Source organism: Eptatretus burgeri, chromosome 12, assembly GCF_056783735.1.
Source record: "Eptatretus burgeri isolate ZD-2024b chromosome 12, Ebu_testis_v1, whole genome shotgun sequence".
Taxonomy (NCBI): Eukaryota; Metazoa; Chordata; class Myxini; order Myxiniformes; family Myxinidae; genus Eptatretus; species Eptatretus burgeri.
This window is the reverse complement of record NC_140972.1, coordinates 89,988,644-90,011,143: the sequence shown is the minus strand read 5'-3', so window position 1 is coordinate 90,011,143 and position 22,500 is coordinate 89,988,644. Positions and strand designations below refer to the sequence as shown.

The following is a 22,500-nucleotide window of genomic DNA, read 5'->3' as shown; positions in this document are numbered from 1 at the left end:
GTGTTTATGGCACCCCCTCCCCCACTCCACTTATGCTAGGTCATCGGAAAATTTAAAGGTCTCAAAAGTACTTGAATTTTGATCTAGTTTGGCCGCCATTTTGGATTACAGGCAAACCTCCAACAATCTGCTCTTCTGAAACTTCTTAACTAATCAATCAAACCTTTACATATGTGATTGACTTCCTATGGGAAGCATTGTTTATTCATGAAGTACTCCGTCACGGTGTATGGCAGCAATATTGGATCACAAGAAAACCTTTAATTAATCATCTCTGAAAGCGCTGAACCGATCAATGCAAAACTTGAAATGTATGATCGACTACCTATGGGAACATTTGATTAAAACTGATCCGAAACGCAATATGGCTGTCAGTGGCATCAAAATAACAGAAAGTGGGCAATATGTTGAAAAATATGAATTGCAGACACCTTGGAGTTGTACCTTATCAAATTGGGGATAATTTTGACACAACATGAAGTGACATAAGCATACCAGAAGCAGGCAATATCCTGAAAACTAATATACCCCCATCCTACATTCCTCACTACACTCTATTCCTCACTCTCCCTGCACTGCTCTCACTCCCCCACACCCCCAGGAATACCTCTGGCTTCGGCTTCCCCTCCACTCCCACCTCATGTTTATATGTGTACTGTACCGTCCACCGAACAGTGATGACTCCATCTACACCTCACTCTCCGAAAACATGGACCATCTTCTATCTTCTCATCCAAACTCTCTCTTCCTCTTATGTGGCGACTTCAATTGTCATCACGCCAGTTGGCTAGGTGTGGGTACCTCTCTCACCTGCCATGGGACGTCAGCAAAAGCTTTCTGTGACTCATTGGGACTGACTCAATCGGTCAACTTCCCGACCCGGATCTCAACCAATGGTACTCCATCTCTTCTGGATCTGATTTTGACAAATTTCCCTGACAATATCTGCTGCTCTTCCTTCGCTCCAATTGGTTCTTCTGACCACGTCCTTGTTAAAGTGGACATCTCTCTGGCTGTCATCAGAGAACCACCTCACCGCCGTCGAGTCTGGCATTTCACTCAAGCCGACTGGCAGGGTCTCCGAGCAGCCATCAAACTTACAGACTGGTCTCCTATCACTACTTTCTCAAACATCAACTCATCCTGGGAATTCTTTCAAAGAAACTTGCTCTCCCTCATGCACAGATTTATCCCCTCTCGTGTTCAGTTGTCTTACCCTTCCTCCCGCCCTTGGTTTACTGAAGCTTGTGGCGAGGCAGTTGTCCTGAAACAACTTGCCTTTGCCTCATGGAAAGCAAACCCAACTGAGGGCAATCTCAGTTCCTTCCACAAAGCTCGGAACAAGTGTGTATCTACCCTCAGGAGAGCCAGAAAACAACATCTTTCTCATCTCAAGTCTGAACTCTCAGACCTCTCTCCCTCCTCAAAATCCTGGTGGCGTTTAATCAAATCTGTTTCTGGTGTATGTTCCCCCTCCATCCCCTCCCTTACCTCAAATGGTCGCACTGCTGATTCCACACGTGATAAAGCTGAATGTCTAAACTCGGTGTTTGCAGCTAAATCTTGTGTCCCAAACCCATCACTATCTCTACCCACTTTACCCAGTCGCACCCAACTGTCCCTGGACTCTGTATCCTTTTCTCCTGACAAGGTGGAGAGCTTGCTTTCAAACCTCGAGTCAGATTCTGCAACCGGTCCAGACGGCATCAGCCCACGTGTCCTCAAAGCCTGCTCTTCTGCTCTTGCTCACCCTCTCTCTGTTCTATTCACCCTCTCATTTTCCCAAGGTCATCTGCCATCTGCTTGGAAATCTGCTAACATCACTGCCCTGCATAAAAAGGTGCAAAAACAGATCCCTGTAACTACAGACCAATCAGCCTTCTCCCAATCATCAGCAAGGTTATGGAATCCATCATTGCTTCAGACATGAAATCCTTCCTCTTCTCCAATGGCTTGATTTCCAATCATCAATTTGGTTTCAGACCAGGTCACTCTACCCTGGATATGCTGCTACTGCTCTCCCATCAATGGATGGAGGTCCTCAATGCCAGACAGGAAATCCGAGCCGTATCCCTGGACATATCACGTGCTTTTGACACAGTCTGGCACCCTGCCCTACTCACCAAACTCTCTTCCCATGGTATTCAAGGCCATCTCCACTCATGGCTCGCAGACTTCCTCTCCTGTCGCAGTCAACGTGTGGCCCTAAATGGAGTTCTTTCATCCCCTCTTCCTGTGCAGGCTGGAGTTCCTCAAGGTAGCGTTCTGGGCCCTGTTCTTTTTCTGGTTTTCATCAATGATCTCTCGGACTCTCTGGAAAATCCTCTATTTCTCTTTGCCGATGACTCCACCCTCTGCCGTACCATCTGTCATCCCTCAGACCGGCAAGCAGCAGCTTCTTCGCTCACTGCAGATCTGGATAAAATCACAAACTGGTCCAACACGTGGAACATGTCTTTCAATCCACACAAATCTCACACTCTCACTATGTCTCTTCGAAAGGACCGTTTACAAACCCTGCCCATCCACTTTCTCAACAATCCTCTGGAAGAAGTCTTTTCTTTCAAGCTTCTGGGTCTCACTATCTGCCATGACCTTTCCTGGGAAAGTCACATTTCCAACCTTGCCTCAAAAGCCAGTCGCCGACTGGGAATCCTCCGTCGTGCAAAGTCCTTCCTCGGCCCTCTTGAGCTCCTGACTACTTACAAAGCTTTTGTCCGTAGCCTGATGGAGTACTGCTCTCCCCTCTGGGCTGGTGCTCCTGCCTCCCACCTTTCTCGACTTCACGCTGTCGAAACCAGGGCTTTTAAGATCATCGGCATCTCCCGCAATGAAGCTGAGTCTTTGGGCCTCTCACTCAATCACCGCAGGTTGGTCGGTGGTCTTTCTGTCTTCTACCGACTCCTCTCCAGCCTTGCCCCCCCTGCTCTCTCTGCGATTTGTCCCAACCACATTTCCACAGGGCGCTCAAGGTCCGCCAACAACCCCCTTCTGGTAAAACTACCAAAATCACGAATCACTGCTCATCTTCACTCTTTCATTCCTCTTTTTTCCCGCCTTTGGAATAAACTTCCTCACTCTATTCTTTCCCATTCTTCCCTCCAGGCTTTCAAAACAGCTGTTCACCACCACCTCTTATCTTCCCCCATCCAAATCCTCGATCTTTTCTACCCCCGATAATCCACCCATGCCCACTTCCTTCAATTCTCCTGCTTTCCTTCCTGAAAGTCCCTGTAATGTCCATCTTCTCCTCGCCATGTTCCCCGTCCCATCCCCATCCCTCTCCCTTCCACAGTTCACCTGTGTCTGTTCCCCAATGTTTTGTCCCTTCCACTCCCACCCCTCTTGTCTCATGCCTCCTTGCTGTGAGTTGTGTGTTAGCTCTCATACGAGCCTCGACCAAGGTATACAAAAAAAAAAAAAAAAAAACATCTTCGCTTTTGCCAACATTTTGTTATCAGAGGGGGCTCGCAAAAGTGTTGACTGTGTTGTTGCGCAAGAGTTTCACCATTGCCAACATTGGTTTTCATATACTCAAAGGGTGTCTCTTTATGAAAATCAACACAAAAATTTTATAGCAGACCGGGCAATTTTTTTTTAATTTTGATCGGTTGGCTCCCAGACTATAAGGCTCACCAGGGAGTTTCATGACTATGATCATGTCAATACTACCTGCCCTAAAATGTGTATTCTAAATCCAGCTCATATGGTTTTTTTATCATTATCCATCAGTCACGCCACTTTTTGGCAACCAGTCAGGTCAGCAACAGGACCATTGGTCCTCTATTTTAAAATATACCGACATATGCAATTATCACATCAGCCTTAACGGCCCAATGTCACAATTCAAGTGTGGAGAGCAGCAACGGCCAACCTGGTAATCCTTGATGAATGTGATCATGAGGCTGATGTTTATGACTGAACCCTTGACTTTTCCAGTGACCAAAGGTACAAGTATGTTGTGTTCCATGCGAGATCACACTTGATATCTTTATAACACAAACACCACCTCTCATTATCTCTCGTTGCTGCTCCCTTATCCTCTTACAGGTGTATTTGGAATCGCCTTCTCGGAATGATTTTCTGTACTTTTAAGGTGGTGAAATACAAATATGACACGGGAAAAAATGTATTTAGTGCAAAGTCGTAACATGATCGGCCAAGAGCAATGGTACCTTGGTCTAATAATTTTGGGCACCAGGTGAGCCAGAGAACAAAGGAGGGTGATTTTGACCTCTGTCATATTCCTGCTCAGAAACACTTGCATATCTTTAATGCCTGACAGGTATGGCCATTTCTCTGGGATCAACCGCAAAGTGCAGATTACTTATCTCCCTCACGGGCGGCCACGTACTTCAAGCGAGGAGGATGGTGAGTAAGGTGGTGATGGGACTGGGGGTGTGTGTGAGTGGTGGTGTAGGGAATATAACCAAAAGCATCTTTTGAGCATTCATTTACAATTTATGATTGTTATTGCAATCATGACTATTCTGATGGTATTGATAGTTGGACGAAATTATTACCCCGCACATGCAAAGCGACAAGCGGGCTTAAGCAATCAGTTCACCTTATCAGTCTGTGTACAAACGTCATTTTATGATTGAGGAACAACTTCATTTCAATTGAATGTTACATTTTGATCACAAATGGAAACAAGAATCGGTAAAGGAACCTGTAGTTCAGCAGCACTTTGGCTTTGAATTAGTCTCAATCGCACATGCACAGAGAGGAGTGAGATATTTTATTTACCCTGTCTAGCAGGAAAAACAAAATTGAAAAGAATTGCAACAGGAATTATTTTCAAGGACATCAGAAAGGACACAAACAACTGGCACAAATAACTAATGTAACGTGTAAGATAAAGTGGTGTCAAGGACGCTGCACCGGCGGCGGTAAACCTCCAAGTTTTTTTTTTTTTTTTCAATAAAATTATATACTTAAACACTGTCGAACACAAGTCACCATTTTGACACTTTCAAAACCCTTCTGTTTATCAGTACTTGGACAAAATATTTTGTCATTTTACATCTTCACAGCCAATCAGATTTTCCGCTCACAGACCCCACCCATGTCCTTGTTTCTCAAGACTGTGCGGGGTAAGGTGTTCTATAAACTCTTTAGTTATTTTATTTTCTTATTGATTGTTTTATTCAACCTATAGTTTTATATATTTACTTTATTGTATTTGTTTCGGTTCATAATTTGCATTTTAATAATTGCATGCTAAACTAATGTCAAGATGCCGTTCGCGCCTAACCTTTCATCGGCTCCAACGGGTGGACCCGAAACATCAGCGCTTTGTGATATTTTATGGTGGATAACTTTAGCCATTTTTACCTCCACCACTGAAGGTGGACAGAGGTTATCATCAAGGGGAATGATCTCAAAAGTTCAAAAATAACATCAGGGGTACCTAAATGTTACAATTTGTCCTCCAAGACAGGATTTATTTTTGACCTCTATCCATCACAACCATCCTTGCCGACACCTTATTTAGTGATTAAATTTTTTTATAATTTTTATTTATTTATTTTTTAACCAAGTAGTGACCTTTTTTGCAAAATAAGGTGTCCGCGTGTGATAGCAATTTTGCAAAATATGCATGATCAGCCGAAAATCCATTTTTTCATCCATATATAGTACTACACAGCTATCCGTGGGCTGATTGGCAACCGCAAACGCCAATTGGTACTGCCAATCTTGGCAGGGTTACACTACTTCACGTGTTACCATTTCCAGTGGATTGACCCCACCAAACGAGTTTTGTGCCTTCAATGCGTGCTTGCTTTAACTTGCCGTATCGGGTGCAGCCGAGTGGAGCTGCCAAGTACACACCGGCTCGTAAGAGCAAATTAGGGGGAAGAACTTCCTGGCTAATCTGTGTGTGGACTACGCTGGACCAATGGAGGAAAAGACAGAATGAGCTGGGTACATTTATAATATAAGCAATTTATTATTAAGGTGAGGAAAGGGCATGTGGCACAATAATAAAAGGTTTTATTCCAAGCAATATGTACAGCAGGGGAAAGCAAGGATTCGTGGGGTGCAGCAAAAGAAATGCAAGTATGTACAAAAGAGGACACAGAGTAGAGCTAACCTGATACAAAGAACTTGCACATTCTTAGCTTTACACTTACACGACTTGTGCCATCAGACACACCCGACAAAATTAGAATAGCAAGAAAGATAGAAACAGCTCGAGGTGATTTGGACCTCTGGAATACCTGGTGCGGCCGACAGACCAGGCAAACCCAGTCGCTTATGAGGGGGGGTGGATGGAAGAAAACGAGGGGTGTCTATGGTGCGTGAGTGAGGAGGTTCAAAATGATGTGCAGTGAAATGCAGGTGGGGTGCAGAGAAGGAAAAATAAGAAGAGGAGCATATCTGTAGGTTTCCCTTTTAGCTCTTGTGCATCCACAGCAGACAAGACAGAAGATAAGAGACAACGTGTGAGAGGAAAGCTTACACAATTGCATGTGAGAAGGTCTGTAAATGTAAATGCCAATGCTCTATGATCGGTCTGGCATTCTGCCCACTCGTCCATCCAGTGCTCCACTCCGCCTACTCCAGTCCGCCTTCCTCTCATGTCATTGATCAAGCCAGAACCCTCCTCTCCTCATTCAGCACCCAGACCTCAGAAACTACCTCTGGCTCTCAACCATCCACTCGCCACTCAACCACTTTTCAACTCTCTTCTCAGCGACTCTGCAGGGTATTTTATAGACCTCTGGTGAGGGAGGAGACCAAAGTCGGATTGAGACGATCGGTAGGCGTTTCCTAGCGCTCCTTTTGATGCACGGACACCTTCCCAAGAAGTAGCTCCTCCTTTCCGGCCATGAACGTGCGCTCGGTACCAAATGGGGGAAGTAATTGAGTGGAGCGCCAGGGCTAGTCAGACAACGTTGAACAGATTTCAGCGCATACTTGCGCTTCGAGCTGCATGGCAGTATGTTCCGAACACAAGCCTCCGCCATGGTAGGTAGCATCTATGGTTCCCCGATATCCTCAAAGGACAGTGGTTCGCGTCTGGAGTGCTGATTGTGCTTGTGGAGTTTCGTAGCGGTTATGGTGAGGTGGTTGAAGTGTTTGTAGTGGTTGTGGTGAGGAGGGCGAACGTAGGTTATTGTGGGGATTTTAAAGAAGGTGTTGTGGTGGTTGTATGAAGGTTATGGCATTGTGGTACGAGTACAAAGAAGGTTGAAACAAAGCGTCAATTGGGGAATGGCACGCGGTTTGAACGGGTTTTTGCGGCATATGCTAATGAGGCTGTCTCTGTTGCAAGGCGGTCTGTGGCATGCATGCATGCTTGAAGAGAGGATCGTGTGTGCAGCAAAGTAAGTCAAAATAGATAAAGGGATAGTGAATGGAATTAAAGACCTAACTAAAAGTCCTCACAATGCATCTTGTCCCATTATCCCAATTAGACGTGAGGGAAGGGCTAAATAGAATGAATACTAATGAAATAACTGCCTGGGGACTGCTATATGCTGCATGCATTTACCTTGAGGAGCGACGGTTTTGCAGAACCGCAACAATATAAATAAATACTGTCGTTGTGGTTGACAGGGAGATACAAAATAGGCCAAAATAGAGCAAAATCCTGTTTTGGTTTCATGACCGAAAGTGTATAATGGTTTTTAAAACTTTGTTATATGCAGTACATGGTAAATGCTGACAATGTGATTATCAAAACTTTCGCATTTCATTTACAAACAAAATAACAGCATATAGTATACACTCTACAGGTTTGCAGGAAGATCTTTATTTGTCTTGGGTGCTTCCATATTGCCAACAACCTCATGAAACTTGTCAAACAGCACGACATAGAGCCTGGTCTTTTAAAAAAAAAAATTGTATACCAAGTCGAGGGTCATGTGAGAGCTAATACACAGAAATTTATAACAAGGCAGGAGACTAGGGGCAGGAGAGGGAAGCACAAAATAGTGGGGAACAAAGACAATAGGATATCTGTGGAAGGGAGAGGGATGGGGTGGGGTAGGTACATGGGGTAAGCAAGATGGTACTTCAGGGACTTTCAGGAACGAAAACAGGGGATTTGAAGGAGGTAGGTTTGGGGTGGATTAATGGGGGTAGAAAAGATCAAGATTTTAGATTGGGGAAGATCTGAGATGGGGGTGAACAGCTGTTTTGAAGACCTGGACGGAGGAGTGGGATCAAAGAGTGTGTGGGAATTTGTTCCAGAGGCGGGAAACAACAGCAATGAAAAAGTGAAGGTGAGCAATGACTCTTGATTTTGAAAGTTTCACCAGAAGGGGGTTTTTGGTGGATCTTGAGTGCCATGTGGAAATATAGGGGGGACAGACAGACAAAGCAGGGTGTGTGGGGGTGGGGGGGTGAGCCCAGATAGGAGATCGCAGAAGACAGAAAGACCACTGACCTCTGACCTCTCCAGTGAGAGACCCAAAGACTCAGCTTCATCGCGGGAGATACGAATGATCCTAACAGCCTTGGTTTCCACAGCGTGAAGTCGAGCTAGGTGTGAGGCATGAGCACCACTTCAGAAGGGGGAGCAGTACTCCATCAAACTGCGGATGAAAGCTTCAAGTTTTTAGCTCGGGTGTGCCAAGGAAGGACTTTGCACGACATCGGATGCCCAGTCGGCTACTGGCTTTGGAGGTCAGTTTGGAGATGTGGCTTTCCCTGGAAAGATTGTGGCAGATCGTGAGGCCCAAAAGCTTGAATTTAGGGACTTCTTCAAGGGGATTGTTGAGAGAGTAGATTGCGGGGGGTGGGGGGGGGTGGTCCAGACTTTCCTTTCAGAGAGACATGGTGAGGGTGTGAGATTTGTGAATATCCTCAATAACCTCACCACAAACAGATACAGACAAGATAGCAGCATCCAATTTGTCATTGAAAGCCTGGATCTTAGTTTTAACCCAGGAAACCTGTAATCCCAGCAGCTCCGACTCATTCAGTACCTCATCGGCCCCCAAAAGGATATCCAGTCTCCACAAAGATGACTGCATCGTCTGCGAAATCAAGGTAAGAGATCTTGACATTCCCAAACGATGCACCGCAACTTGATCTCTCCAACATCCTCCCCAGAATCCAGTCCATACAAGTGCTGAAAAGTGTGGGGTCCAGTACATACCCCTGACGAACTCGAGTAACAATTGGAAATAAGTCAGAGATGGAATCATAAGTCTTGTCAGTATTGAGGAACTGAGCACTCCGGTAGACCGTGCAGTTCTGGATCATCCTCCATTGACCATCAATGAGCACATGGTCAATCAACTTTGCCACACCACCAGCATTGGAAGACAAACTCCAGCTATGAGCCTGTGGGCACTGAAACCATGAACCAGCCACCCTAAGTCCATGACTTCTTGCAAAGTCAAGGAACTTAGTGCTATTCTGGTTCACAGTTTCAGATCCATGGGGAGCAACACGTGTCTCATAACCATCCCTATCAGTTCCAGTGGACGCATTGAAGTCCCCCGAGACTAGAAGAGTATCTCACCTGGGGCACTGATCACCCACAGACTCGAGCGTGGCATAGAATGCGTCCTTCAAGGTGAGATCACTCGCCTCAGTCAGAGCATACACAGAGACCAAGGAAACAACACCCAATGAGTGACAAATCCCGAGTCTCATAATACCCTCATTGACCGGTGTTACCTCAATTATCATTGGAGTCAGCTTATTGGACACAGCTACAGCAATTCCTTGGGCATGGTAACTATAAGAGCGACCAGACCAATAGTAGGTGTAACCACCCACCATGATCTCACCATTATTTGGTCTCTGAATCATCAGTATTGCAGCACTCTCTGAGGTTCGAACACTGGAGCTCGGATGATATCAGAGACAGGTGATCATCTCTCTTGGGACCAGGACATTCCAGGCACCCACCCAAAGGGACCGCATGAGGTTAACCCAAGGCAACTGCCGTCTGTTGGACGACACCTCAGCATCACTCTGCCACACACCACTGCAATCTGGCCCATGACATTTACCCCGTGCTTTCCCTGCTATCAAGGAATGGGGGTCCCGAAGGTTTTGCCCTAATCTCGTCATCCGGTGAGCTGCCCTGCGAAGGGAAGCAGCACAGGAGGTACTTTCACCGAGTGGATTTTCCGTTTTCTTTGCGTTTGTGGGTTTTGCGGAATGAAGTGTTTTATGGTGGCCGGAGTGCAAAACCTGCCACCAACCTCTTAAAAAAAGGAACCCAACTGCAGGAGGACGTCTTCAGACACAGTTGGGCACTACATATGGATGCCCGTTGGCTCACAAGGAGCTCCTCCACCCTTTGATTGGTTTTGTTTTTAATCCCCCTGGGTGTCCATATCCAAACACCCACCTCACCAGGCAACTTGGTGTGGGAGACTGTTTAGTCGTTGTCAACCCGACCATGAAACAGGTTAGTATAGGTTTACATGGTAACTGTAGCAAGTCACAGATCTAATATGGCTTGACTTGGAGTACCAGCCTGCCACTTATCTTTACTTGGTGGGCTCCAGAGATGCAGAGTTAACCTTATGGCATGGAGCTGGGTTCAACTCTTTAACCGCTGTCTCACCACAGATCAGTTCCCACTCTTGGTTTGTTCTACAGATATTTCCATGGTAAATGTTCTGCTGGACTTTCCAACTTGGTTCCTCCTGGACGAGTGTTTGGACGCTTGACTTGGTTTGCCATCTCTGCACACCCATGCGCTATAACCGATCCAAAGTGCAGATCAAAAGGCCATGCAGATAGTTTTATATTTCATGTTGTCTCACTTTGGAATTTACTACCTGTAACGTGCTTCCCATTATCCTATGATCTACCTATCTATAAGACAAATGTCAATTCCTGCTTCCTACATCTTTGAGGTTACATCACATTTTACCTGATGTCTGCGACTTCCTGTGTCTTGGATGTTTTTTGTTATTTTTCTCTCTCTTTTATTTTGTTTTATCCTCATCTTTATCTAACCTTCCTTTAGCCCCTTATCTAGAGTGGCTTTATGCCTTCCTTGGGGCAATTTCCATTAAAAAAAACAAAAAAATAACTGATTAGGCAAGGATAGGCAAGGCACATTATATTCGGTGCAGTTAATGAATTGACTGGTGAATATAAATCTAAACACGAGTCATAATATCAGTTTCCATTGAAGGATTTCAATATCAGCATCGTTAACCAGGTTTAATGAAAATGTAACGTGCCGAATGCCAAATGACTGCAATTGTTTGCTTTCTGACAGCCATACTGTTGTGGAGCTGGGTGTCGGCGGCAAGCTTGACCGCTCGGTGGAGCAGTAGACTCAGCTCCACAGAACAACCGGAATCTAGATCGTGCTTCTCGGAGAACTCCGAAAGGCATGGGTCGCTTACAGGACCGTGAATCGCCAATAATTCAACCGCGTGGGATAGGGTTAATTGCCAAACTTCAATATACCTAAAAACCCACGCGGCAAAGCTACCGGGGAATTCACACCCTCGACGTAGCTCGAGTGGGACGAGCCGTTACCGTGCTCGAACCGTGCGTAACCCGAGCGGATGGTTACCAAGACCCGTTGGTCCAATACACAATTGACCGTTTCCCAATTTCCCAACATGCGCCGTGCTAAGCCATTGAAAGAAGCACAGAAACAAGCTGGTACATTCAACAATAGGGGTATTTATTTTACAATAATCAGGGAGGGGAAGCACACAAAGAGCAGAGTTATCACGACTCTAAGAAATGCAATGTACAATGAGCAAAGAAAGCACTTGCACAGTTGTTTCTTAGAGACGGGGCCCAAGGACACACACACACACGCCCAGAAAGAGATGGACCTCGTCAGCTCGGAGGGAAGATGGACTGAGGGAAGAGAAGCTAGCTTGGACCTGTCCACCTCATGTGGTTCTCGACGATCTTGGGGTAACGGGACTCAAACCCGCAACACGAGGCCGCTCCATGCACCAGGTACGGAGGGTAGCGTCGGGCGTTGGCACGCTCCTTTGGCTCGCAGGCAGGCGACATGAGATGATCTCCCGAGTTGAGAGGGTCGACCACCCGCAGCAATGTGCCAGACGAGAAGCCTCGGATCCGCGCGATGTAGTCAGCCGCAGACCCGGACAGAGATGCGCACTCGAGCAGACTGGACACAATCATTCGTTGCTCCTTCTTTGTCGCTTTTCTTTTGGGGTTCGTCCGCTCCCGTGGCCTGCTCCCATTGGGTGGATGGCGTGTTGCGGCTCTGCCTTCTTGCCAAGGACCGCCCCGACTCTGGTCTGCTTGTCACCCATTGGGCGGAAAACGACGCATACCTTTATTTGGCGCGCAGCTGAAGCGAAACGCTTTGTGACCATATACGGTGCGAAATCCACACCGCCTGGGGCATGGAATTCCAGACACGCCTGCATGCCGGTGAGCTCGTGAAGAGCGCTGACAATGCCGCGAGCCGAGGGTAGTTGTTGTTGTTGTTGTTGTTGTGTAGGTGATGTAAAAATCCTATCTATAAAATAATCCACAGCGCACGTACCCTTAATTCCAATAGACACAGGGGATGGATTCAAACTAGAAACACATACTTACCGATATAACTGATCTATAGGACCTGGCTGTTGTGTGCAGTAAGCTTCCAAATTCATAACACTACGTTGCTCCCTCCCCTTTTTACAGACTCGTCCCGAGTCGTCAAATTTGTGTGTGACCAGCATTTGTAAGTTTTCCCCTAGTACGATTTACCTACGGATCCCTGAATGTGACTTTTTTTTTTATACATGTCCCAAAAATAAATAACCTAGTGCGCTGCGTAACTAACTATCAGACTCATCCAGACGACGTAACTAAATTGCCGGTGCCAAGACAGACACACAGGTGGGTTAAACTTATTTACAATCTTAACTAATATTCACACTAACCACACATTGCTGCGGGTCGGGCCTGGGGAGTCATGGATTCACTGGATCATGGGGTGTGGCGCTGCCGGTACCCGTGCGGGAGGACGAAAGTCCGAGTCTTCAGGTCCTTGGTACTTCCAGTCTTGCTCTATGGGTGCGAGACTTGGACTTTCACCAAGGATCTGAGACGGAGACTTAATTCCTTTGGTACCAGGTCTCTTCGGAGAATCCTTGGCTATCGCTGGTCGGATTTTGTGTCCAACGAGCGGTTGCTGAGAGAGACTCGGATGAGATTTGTTACCTGCATAGTCCGTGAGCGTCAGCTGCGGCTGTATGGACATGTGGCTCGTTTTCCTGACGCTGATCCTGCTCACCAGATTCTCTCAGCGAGGGAGTTTCATGAGTGGAGGAGGCCAGTGGGCCGACCACGTGCCTCATGGTTGCAGCAGGTTGACCATCATCTCAAGGAGATGGGGATGGGCCTGGCATCTGCCTGGGGGATGGCCAGACGGAGGCCCCTGGAGTACCGGCGGAAAGTGGACGCAGCGACGCGCTGTTCTGGCACATGCTCCCATACCTGACCTGACACTAACCATGGCCCAGGACCTGTGATCTGTGAAGGCACAGTAAGTCGACAGTTATTTTGTGTGGGTGAGTGCACAGCTGATCATGTATGTTTTGCAAAATCGGTAAAACGCACGTGCACCTTATTTTGCAAAATTGGTCACTACTTGGTAAAAAATATCACAATATAGAGTATCATCGAGGCTGTTTGTGATGGGTAAAGGTCAAAGGTAAACCCTGGCCTGGATGACAGCTTGTAACATTGAGGTACCCCTGGAATGATTTTTCCACGTTATTCTCCTCGACTGTTATGTTTTTGCCCCTGTGTCTGTCTCTCTGTGTCAGTCTCCTACAGGTCACAATTTTTAACCGATCTTCACAAAACTTCACCAAATGATGGAGTTGGTCATAAGCAAGAAGTGAATTGATTGTGAGGTCAAATTATCAAAAGGTCAACATAGGCCAAAGGTCAACTTGAATCACATTTCTAAAATCTTCAGTTTTCATCCAATTGACTTGAAGTTTGAATAAGATTTGCATATTTGGTCATTTAATTAAACTACCAAGGCATTTAATTTAACGTACTTATGTCTGTCAACACATGACTAAAATGTCTCAAACTACTCGACTGATATGGACCAAGTTTGGTACGATGCATCAGGAGAGCAAGGTATCATGGGTTTGTGCTCTCCATCCGGGTGCACCCCTATGATTGGTGTGAAGGGTGGGGGGGGGGGGTTGTCCCAAATATTGATATTGTTGCAGTTGTGGAAATTCGCAAACCACCATTCAGGTCCCATAGGTGAGATATCTCTGTAAGTACATGTGTAGTCAGCCCCAAACCCGTTGTTTAGAGGGACTAAATGTGATTCATTCGGGCTGTGATGCTTTGAGATGGTCGTTTTTCTGTTCTATCTTTATTTTGAACCAACCACGTCTCAACCGCCATCACACAACAACCACCAACCACAACGCCGCTTCACAACAACAACAACGCCAACAGCCACGATCTTTACCTTCACAACTCGCTCCCGCAAACATCGCATCACCGCCATTCCAAACGGCACCATGGCCATAAACCACGACCATAAACCCTCCACCACCTTCATCTCTCTCCTTCTGCGGCCATTCCCGCACCACTCGTGAGCACCGAGCGTCATGCTGTCCTGGGCTCGTACAGGACGCGTGCAAAATGCGGCCTTTCCGAGGAGAATTCGGATCAGGAATGCTACACGCCCACTTCTGATCCGTCCAATCAGCAAGCGCGGGGTGGTTTGGCCCCGCCTCCAGGCGCGTCGGTGTAGAATCGAGATATGCAAATTCTAGGATCAGGGGAGGTTCACGCACCTTTTTCTCCGTCCAATGGGTGAGCGTGGCTCCACCCCCAAGCTCGTTCTGATCCAGAAATTTGCATATGGGTTCTTCTGCCGGCCTATAAAGCGCCGAGTGCGGGGCAAATCTGGGCAGAGTGTTTTGGGTCGAGTCGGTTTGGGTCGAGTCGGTCTCGGTAGAGTCGGTTTGGGTCGAGTCGGTTTGGGCAGAGTCGGCCTCAGAAGAGCAGAGAGTGTTTTGGGCAAAGTCGGGTTGGAGCGCGGAGTGGAGTCGGGAGGCAAGGGCGTACAGGTGGTTTGCTGCAGTCGGCTGAGGAGAATTGGGGAAGAGACCGAGGAGCTCGGGTCCGAGGCAAGGAAGACGACGGTCGGCGACGAGTTCGCGGTGGAATCGCTCATCACGGGACCCAAGCAAGCCAGCTATCCTCTTTCCCCAGAGCATCAACAATTCCCCCTCCCTTTTTCCCCCGCGCTGAGATAGTGCGAAAAGGGGGCCCCGTTCCCACCCCACTCCAAGCAGTGCCAACGAAACCCGCGAAGGAGCACGAAGTCGGGGCACCGCCACGCTGCCACATTTGCGGCTCATCACAAAGACACGGGTAGGATCCACCCGGTCTCGCAAACCTGACCGCTCTTTCAGGTCCCGCGCAAATATTGGCCCACAGGCCCTGTCTGCCCCCTTGTCTTTGAGGGTGGCCCTTTTCTTTTGTTTCTGTGTAAACGTGTGTGTGTGGCGCCAGTCTGGTGAAGTAAAACTGTGTAAGTGTTGCTGTGTGTACGCGTAGTCGGTTGTAGATCTGCATTGTTGTGTTTCTTTTGTTGCAATTGCTTTATGTGCATTCTGTTTAATTGTATATGTGTGCTCTCCGTGTGCCGCGGAATAAATGTGCATCATGTTGAACTGTTTTCCCGTTTCGCTTCGTCTTTTCTTGAATTGAATCTCCATCTTGCTTCACGTAAAGGGTTGGTAGTGGGCTTAATATGCCCGATAATTAATCGGAACCGTCGAGGCCGACGATAACACCGCTCGGTTATCCCGATAGTACGGAACGGGTCGCTTAAGCGGCCCGTGTCCGGGGTCGACCTGCGGCGAGGTGCGATCGCCCGGTCTACCCTCCGCGTGGGTACTTAGGTAGGTCGAGTTTGGCGAACAACCCTATCCCACGCGGGTGGCTGATTGGCACGATCGTGGTCAGGCCGAAAGGCCCGCCCGTGACTAGCTCCCGGCGTTAGTCCGAGAGGGTCACGACAGAATTGTCCGTCCGGTGGGCGACGTGCCGCGATTCGAGTTACGTGGCCGTTCGCACGCCGGCGGGCGCGAATTCGCGACAATATTTTATTCGAAGCTCTTCTCAGAAACCACCAGCCAGATGCAGATCAAACTCGCCATGCAACATCGGGACCCTAACCCTAAGTTGTGCTCCTCATGGCCGCATCTCTCCCAGAAAGTGGGCCATGGGCCCTTTCCCCAAATCTTTCATTTCCACTAGAACATCATCTTCTCCACAACTACCTGAGCGATGCGGACCAAATTTGGTACAATGCATCAGGAAAGAAAGCTTTCATCGGGTTGTACTCCCCATCCACATCCGCCTATTTAAAAGGGGTTAAAGGGATGTTTTGTCCCAAATATTGGTATTTCATTCAAAAAATCTTCTCTAAGAAACGGACAACCGGATCCAGACCAAACTGGCCATGCAGCATCGTGACCATGCCTTAACCTTAAGTTGTGCCCTCCCTCCCTCCCATGGTTGTATCTCCCCTATAAAGGAGGCCAAGGCCTCTCCCTCCTCTAATCCCTCATATTCAGTAAAACATATTTTCCTCACAAACTACATGACTGATATGGACGAAATTTAGTATGATACATCAGAACAGTAAGGTCTCATGGAGTTGTGCTCCCAATCTGGATCCATGCCCTATCGGGGGAGGGGAGGGGAGGGGGGGTGGGTTCACCTCAAATTCAGGTAATTTATTTTAAAATCTTCTCAGAAACCGGAAACCAGATGCAGACCAAACTCTTCATGAAACATGAGTACCATGCCGTTAGGTTAAGTTGTGCTCCCGATGACCGTACCACTTCAGGAAGGGGGGGCCATGTCCCCTGTCCCCCTAATCCTTCATTTTCACCCTGCTTGTTAGGGAAATATCCATCAGTCCCTCATGAGACTTTTTTTTTAAGGTCAAATTTGTTTTTGGGATTTCACAAACATCTTTTTTGTTTGTTTGTCTGTCTGTGAACAGAATATCTCAAAAAGTTGTGGACAGATTTGGACGAAATTTGGTGGACAGATTGCGTGTGTGATAAGGATGAATTGATTTGATTTTGTTGACAATCACGTTCGCGATACGAGAATTTAAAATTATTTATTAGTGATTCTTCACCTTTGAGAAATGGGGCCAAAAATGATATACTGTATAGCATGATGTCTCAAAAAGTCATGGATTTATTATGACAAAACTTGGTGGTTGAGTTAGATAGATAACAAGAACAAGCCAATTCGAATTTGGTTCAGGTCAGCAGATCCGACCTGTCAGTGGGATACAAAACGTAAACTGTTCCGCCTGGCAGAGGTATGTGCTACCGAGTACCGTTCTAGTATTCTCTTGTGCCGCCAATGCGGACAGCTAGTTCTTTGCTGGAATTAGTAACTATTTTAATGTTAAGATGCCTCACAGCAAAAAACATTGTGATGACTCGTTGTTGCCAAAACCTATTGCTGGTATGGTTGTGGATATTTTGTGACAGATGCAAGACGAGAAGAACCATCCCTCCTTTTGGTGCTGAAGTGGGGCGGAGAGCTTACACCTACGGGTCGCGTCCAGGCTGAAGAACTGGGCCGCGCCTTTCGTTGCATGTATCCTGGCGGACAAGGTGCCCCATACATTGCATCGTCTGACACCACTCATCCAGACACCTTTGGACACAGGGCCATACACACTTCATCATATGACCTGGAAAAGTGTCTAAATTGATTGTCTATGACGTTTCAGTACTTACTCACCTTGCCAGATTTTTCTTTCTTTTTTTTTTTTTTTTGGAAATTATCCACACAGCATGAAACACCAGACAAGAAGAAGATATGGTGCAGCGTTTTGCATCGTCAGTTAGTGGTGGTGTAATGATACGGGAGGACATGCCAGTGCACCACTGCATTGGGACGAGCGGTTCTCGTTATGTGTAATCACTGGCAATGATCATATCTGCGTCCCCTGCTCCCACAGAGTCCCTGGTCGGCACGCCGCCACAGTTCCATACAGGGACCCAAGGAGGTGCAGTGGGTAACTCCAGGCATTTGACACTGCTTGTCCTGTCTTCACAAGAGCCACACTGCTTGAGCACAAACCTCCTATTCCTTTCTGCTTTTTCAGCAAACATTTATTTCTGGAGGAGATATGTCAGCAAAAGCTTACCCACTTGTTTCTGGCCATTTTTCTGCAGGCCTGCCTTCCTTCCAATTGTTGCCTTCACTCTTGCATTGCTTCATTGCAGGGCAATTTGTACTGTGTTTAAACCCCACTGTTGCTATCTGCCCACATCATCTGTAGATTTCTCTATCCACATTGCCCCAAGTGTTCATACCACTATTTGTTCCCAGTGAGCTATTGTTCTGCTTAATTTCCCCTCACCATATAGTTTGTCCTTTTGGTACTTTATGTTTCTCTCACGGTTTTTATTCCACGCCTTTCAACCTCTCCCTTTGTGCTGATCGGCAGTTAACAATAGCGAGGATTCTGGAGGCTTCTCTCCTGTAGCCTGCGGTAAGGGTAGCGTGGAACTATTTAGAGCCACATCTAACTCAACTGTTTGCCGTGTCTCGTGTGTGTGTGTGATCTGTGCCGTGCACAAGTTATTGTTGCTCAACGAGCGACGAACAATCATACTTACCTTTTTACAGCTTAGAGCCGGTGCCATGTTTTATTTTTTCTTTAATCTCGTTAACTTTCAGCGTGATCAGGGTACATCTAACAGATTCTAACAGTGAAAGCGTAGGTCTTGCGTGGCAAATGTGGTGTGATTTAATTGGAGGAAAGGGGCCATCTACATACTTTGTAAGCAAGTAATGGGGGATGGATTGAAAAAGGAAATAAATTTGAGAAATAGGGAAAGGGGGGTGGGGGGATACAGGAGAAAATGGAAGGCAAGGAAGTTGAATATGAGTGTAGTGCAATTACAGCAGTGTGATACGAGTAGGGAAGAGTGATTACATGTGGGAAGTATTACCATCTGACCCCAATGGCTCATGATGTGGGGAAACTAGATTAAAATCTCATGTGCTGTGTTTGTTTGTCCAGTGTCTGCTTGTGTCCTAGAGGTTCATGTGGACGTGCACTGATGTCTGCTAATGTTGTCGTCCTCTATGTGATTTGTGTGTAAGCTCCCCCATGAGCCTTGGATCACTGAAGAAAATTAAAAAGCGGGCAAAATTTGTCTTTTGCCTACGTAATATGTAGATAGCCCCATACATGCTTAAGAGTCTTTTGCAGCTCTTTCAGGTAATTTTGGATCCATCAAAATGTCATCTTTTCTATAGATATGAGCCATCCAGCTTGGATAACATTTCAACAGCACCAACCCATTATGAAAAATTTGTTACACTTGGTTGTTACGTCTGGCTGTGACGGTGACTACCGGAGTCTGAATTTGAATCCACATTTGTTGTGACATTTCAGGTAGCCTAGCGGTACAGTTGAGCACCTGCATTTGGGACACACAAGCTAAAGATTGCTGCCCAGCTGGCAGCAGCAGATTAGGAAATGTTTCCAGAACCATTAAGAAGAATGCCAAAGGAAATAAGTACGCTAATTAGATAGCCGTGAAAATGTAATAACACGGGAGCACGTATATAGGCAATTGGACTCCGGCTAGTCCCTTGCCACCCTCGCTTCTGAACCCCTCCACCGTCATTTCCTTACGATGTGATGTAGACTTCACAAAGAGCGATCCGATTACTCGTTCCAATTCGACAATGCAACATGTGCAAAAAAAAAACTTTGATGTGAAATCCTTTGGTGGAGTGTTTCTACGCTAACATTTTGCTATTCATTTTAGTTTGCTCGAAACGTTGCTTTTTCCGGAACAATGTCGTCATCGTGGTGACTGGTGACTTTACACTTCCCCTTTCTAACCAAACGTTCAGGTTTTATTTAGTAGTTTTGTTTTGTGATCAGCTAAGATGTCAGACCACACTTTGTTGTTTTTTTTTTTTTTCTCCAACCTTGTACTCACTCTCATCAGCTCGCACCCCTTGTTCACTCAGTTTTTCTTTGCTTGCTTCATTACTTGCTGTCCTATGCTTGCACTTTCTTTTGCATTCCCATCTCTCACTGTCGCTCTATTGCTCTCCTAATTGGTTTGCATCTCCATCTGTCATTTGGTTATCCGCATTAGTTTATTGCTCCATTAACCATCCTTGGCTTTTCTTTTTCCTTCTTTTAGCCACTTAGTTTTCCATCTTTTTGTTTCTTTTGTCTTATTTTTTTCAGCATAAAGAAAATGGGAAGATGGTTAAATCAAAAGCTAGGATTAGTTTATGATGGTGTAGTTCATGCTCTTACAACCAAGTTTGGAAACTGTCCTGCAAAGCTCAAATTGGACTTTGTACCAGTTCCACATTTATTTATTTTCTTATTGGTCAAAATGCCTTTTATTTTGTTGGTGAATAGGGGACTATGCGGGGTTTCCTGGCTGCGGACTGCTGCGTCTGCACAGCACCTACCGGCATGACCTCAAGATCTATGCTTCGGACGAGGGTCGGGTGCAGATGACTGCTGCCGCTTTTGCTAAGGTCTGCAAGTTTTGCCCTTTCGTTGATTAATGTATCTGCATTTGTTGTTGTTTGTATCAAAATCGCTTTGGAAATGTCCCTCTCTTCTCTTTCACTCTCTTCCCCATCTTTTGGGGTCAGCTTGATTTATATCTCTGCAAAATAACATGGGTTACATTGATAATATGGCCTGTATTCAAGTTAATTGAACAATGCCAACTTTTCACCAAATCTTTATTGATATTTAAAAGTCGAAAAGAACTAATCAATTAAAATCGATGCTTAAGGTATAATTTTTTCCAAAGTTTTTGTTGATGATGTGGTACAAGCCATACTTTTTTTGTGCTCAAATACAGCACTGTGCTGTATGTTGTTACCCCTGGTTCGTGAAGTGAAAGGCAGGGCTAAGGAACTGGTACCCTTTGTCTGTCTGTCTGTCTGTCCACAAACGTTAGTTTTTGATCGAGGAATCATTTGACTTCAATTGAATATTTGTATTTTGAACACGAATCGGAAAACGAACTTGTAGTTTAGCAAAACTTTGGCTCTGAATTCATCCTGATCGCACATGCGCAGAGAGGAGTGAGCTAATTTTTAAGCGGTGAAGCTGATTCAATATTTGGGTATGTCCTTCCTTCCTTCCATCCATCCGTCCGTCCATCCATCCTCAAAAATGAAGACAAAGAACCTTTCTAGTTCACTGCGTTTAATTCTACAGGGTTCTCAAGGGTAATTCTGATGGGTTATGAAGGGTAATTAATAATGTTGTCTTACCCTTCCTCCCGCCCTTGGTTTACTGAAGCTTGTGGCGAGGCAGTTGTCCTGAAACAACTTGCCTTTGCCTCATGGAAAGCAAACCCAACTGAGATTCCCAGTTGGATTCCCAGTCGGCGACTGGCTTTTGAGGCAAGGTTGGAAATGTGACTTTCCCAGGAAAGGTCATGGCAGATAGTGAGACCCAGAAGCTTGAAAGAAAAGACTTCTTCCAGAGGATTGTTGAGAAAGTGGACGGGGGGGTTTTGTAAACGGTCCTTTCGAAGAGACATAGTGAGAGTGTGAGATTTGTCTGGATTGAAAGACATGTTCCACGTGTTGGACCAGTTTGTGATTTTATCCAGATCTGCAGTGAGCGAAGAAGCTGCTGCTTGCCGGTCTGAGGGATGACAGATGGTACGGCAGAGGGTGGAGTCATCGGCAAAGAGAAATAGAGGATTTTCCAGAGAGTCCGAGAGATCATTGATGAAAACCAGAAAAAGAACAGGGCCCAGAACGCTACCTTGAGGAACTCCAGCCTGCACAGGAAGAGGGGATGAAAGAACTCCATTTAGGGCCACACGTTGACTGCGACAGGAGAGGAAGTCTGCGAGCCATGAGTGGAGATGGCCTTGAATACCATGGGAAGAGAGTTTGGTGAGTAGGGCAGGGTGCCAGACTGTGTCAAAAGCACGTGATATGTCCAGGGATCTGGCTCGGATTTCCTGTCTGGCATTGAGGACCTCCATCCATTGATGGGAGAGCAGTAGCAGCATATCTAGGGTAGAGTGACCTGGTCTGAAACCAAATTGATGATTGGAAATCAAGCCATTGGAGAAGAGGAAGGATTTCATGTCTGGGCGATGATGGATTCCATAACCTTGCTGATGATTGGGAGAAGGCTGATTGGTCTATAGTTACAGGGATCTGTTTTTGCACCTTTTTATGCAGGGCAGTGATGTTAGCAGATTTCCAAGCAGATGGCAGATGACCTTGGGAAAATGAGAGGGTGAATAGAACAGAGAGAGGGTGAGCAAGAGCAGAAGAGCAGGCTTTGAGGACACGTGGGCTGATGCCGTCTGGACCGGTTGCAGAATCTGACTCGAGGTTTGAAAGCAAGCTCTCCACCTTGTCAGGAGAAAAGGATACAGAGTCCAGGGACAGTTGGGTGCGACTGGGTAAAGTGGGTAGAGATAGTGATGGGTTTGGGACACAAGATTTAGCTGCAAACACCGAGTTTAGACATTCAGCTTT

General features: G+C 46.4%; 1 protein-coding gene across 25 annotated transcripts in view; it reads left to right on the top strand.

Moving 5' to 3' along the window:
* LOC147016111 (inositol hexakisphosphate and diphosphoinositol-pentakisphosphate kinase 2-like) overlaps positions 1-22,500 on the top strand; it is a 177,666-nt gene that overhangs the window by 68,424 nt on the left and 86,742 nt on the right. For 15 of the 25 annotated variants that reach the window (XM_085848811.1, XM_085848806.1, XM_085848816.1 and 12 more), the window contains 5 exons: positions 4,286-4,371; positions 17,475-17,600; positions 17,951-18,007; positions 18,443-18,487; positions 20,393-20,514. In XM_085848811.1, coding sequence (XP_085704937.1) covers positions 4,286-4,371; positions 17,475-17,600; positions 17,951-18,007; positions 18,443-18,487; positions 20,393-20,514 — 436 coding nt within the window. The remainder of the gene's footprint in view (positions 1-4,285; positions 4,372-17,474; positions 17,601-17,950; positions 18,008-18,442; positions 18,488-20,392; positions 20,515-22,500) is intronic. The other 10 variants (XM_085848829.1, XM_085848828.1, XM_085848818.1 and 7 more) reach the window with 4 other exon arrangements.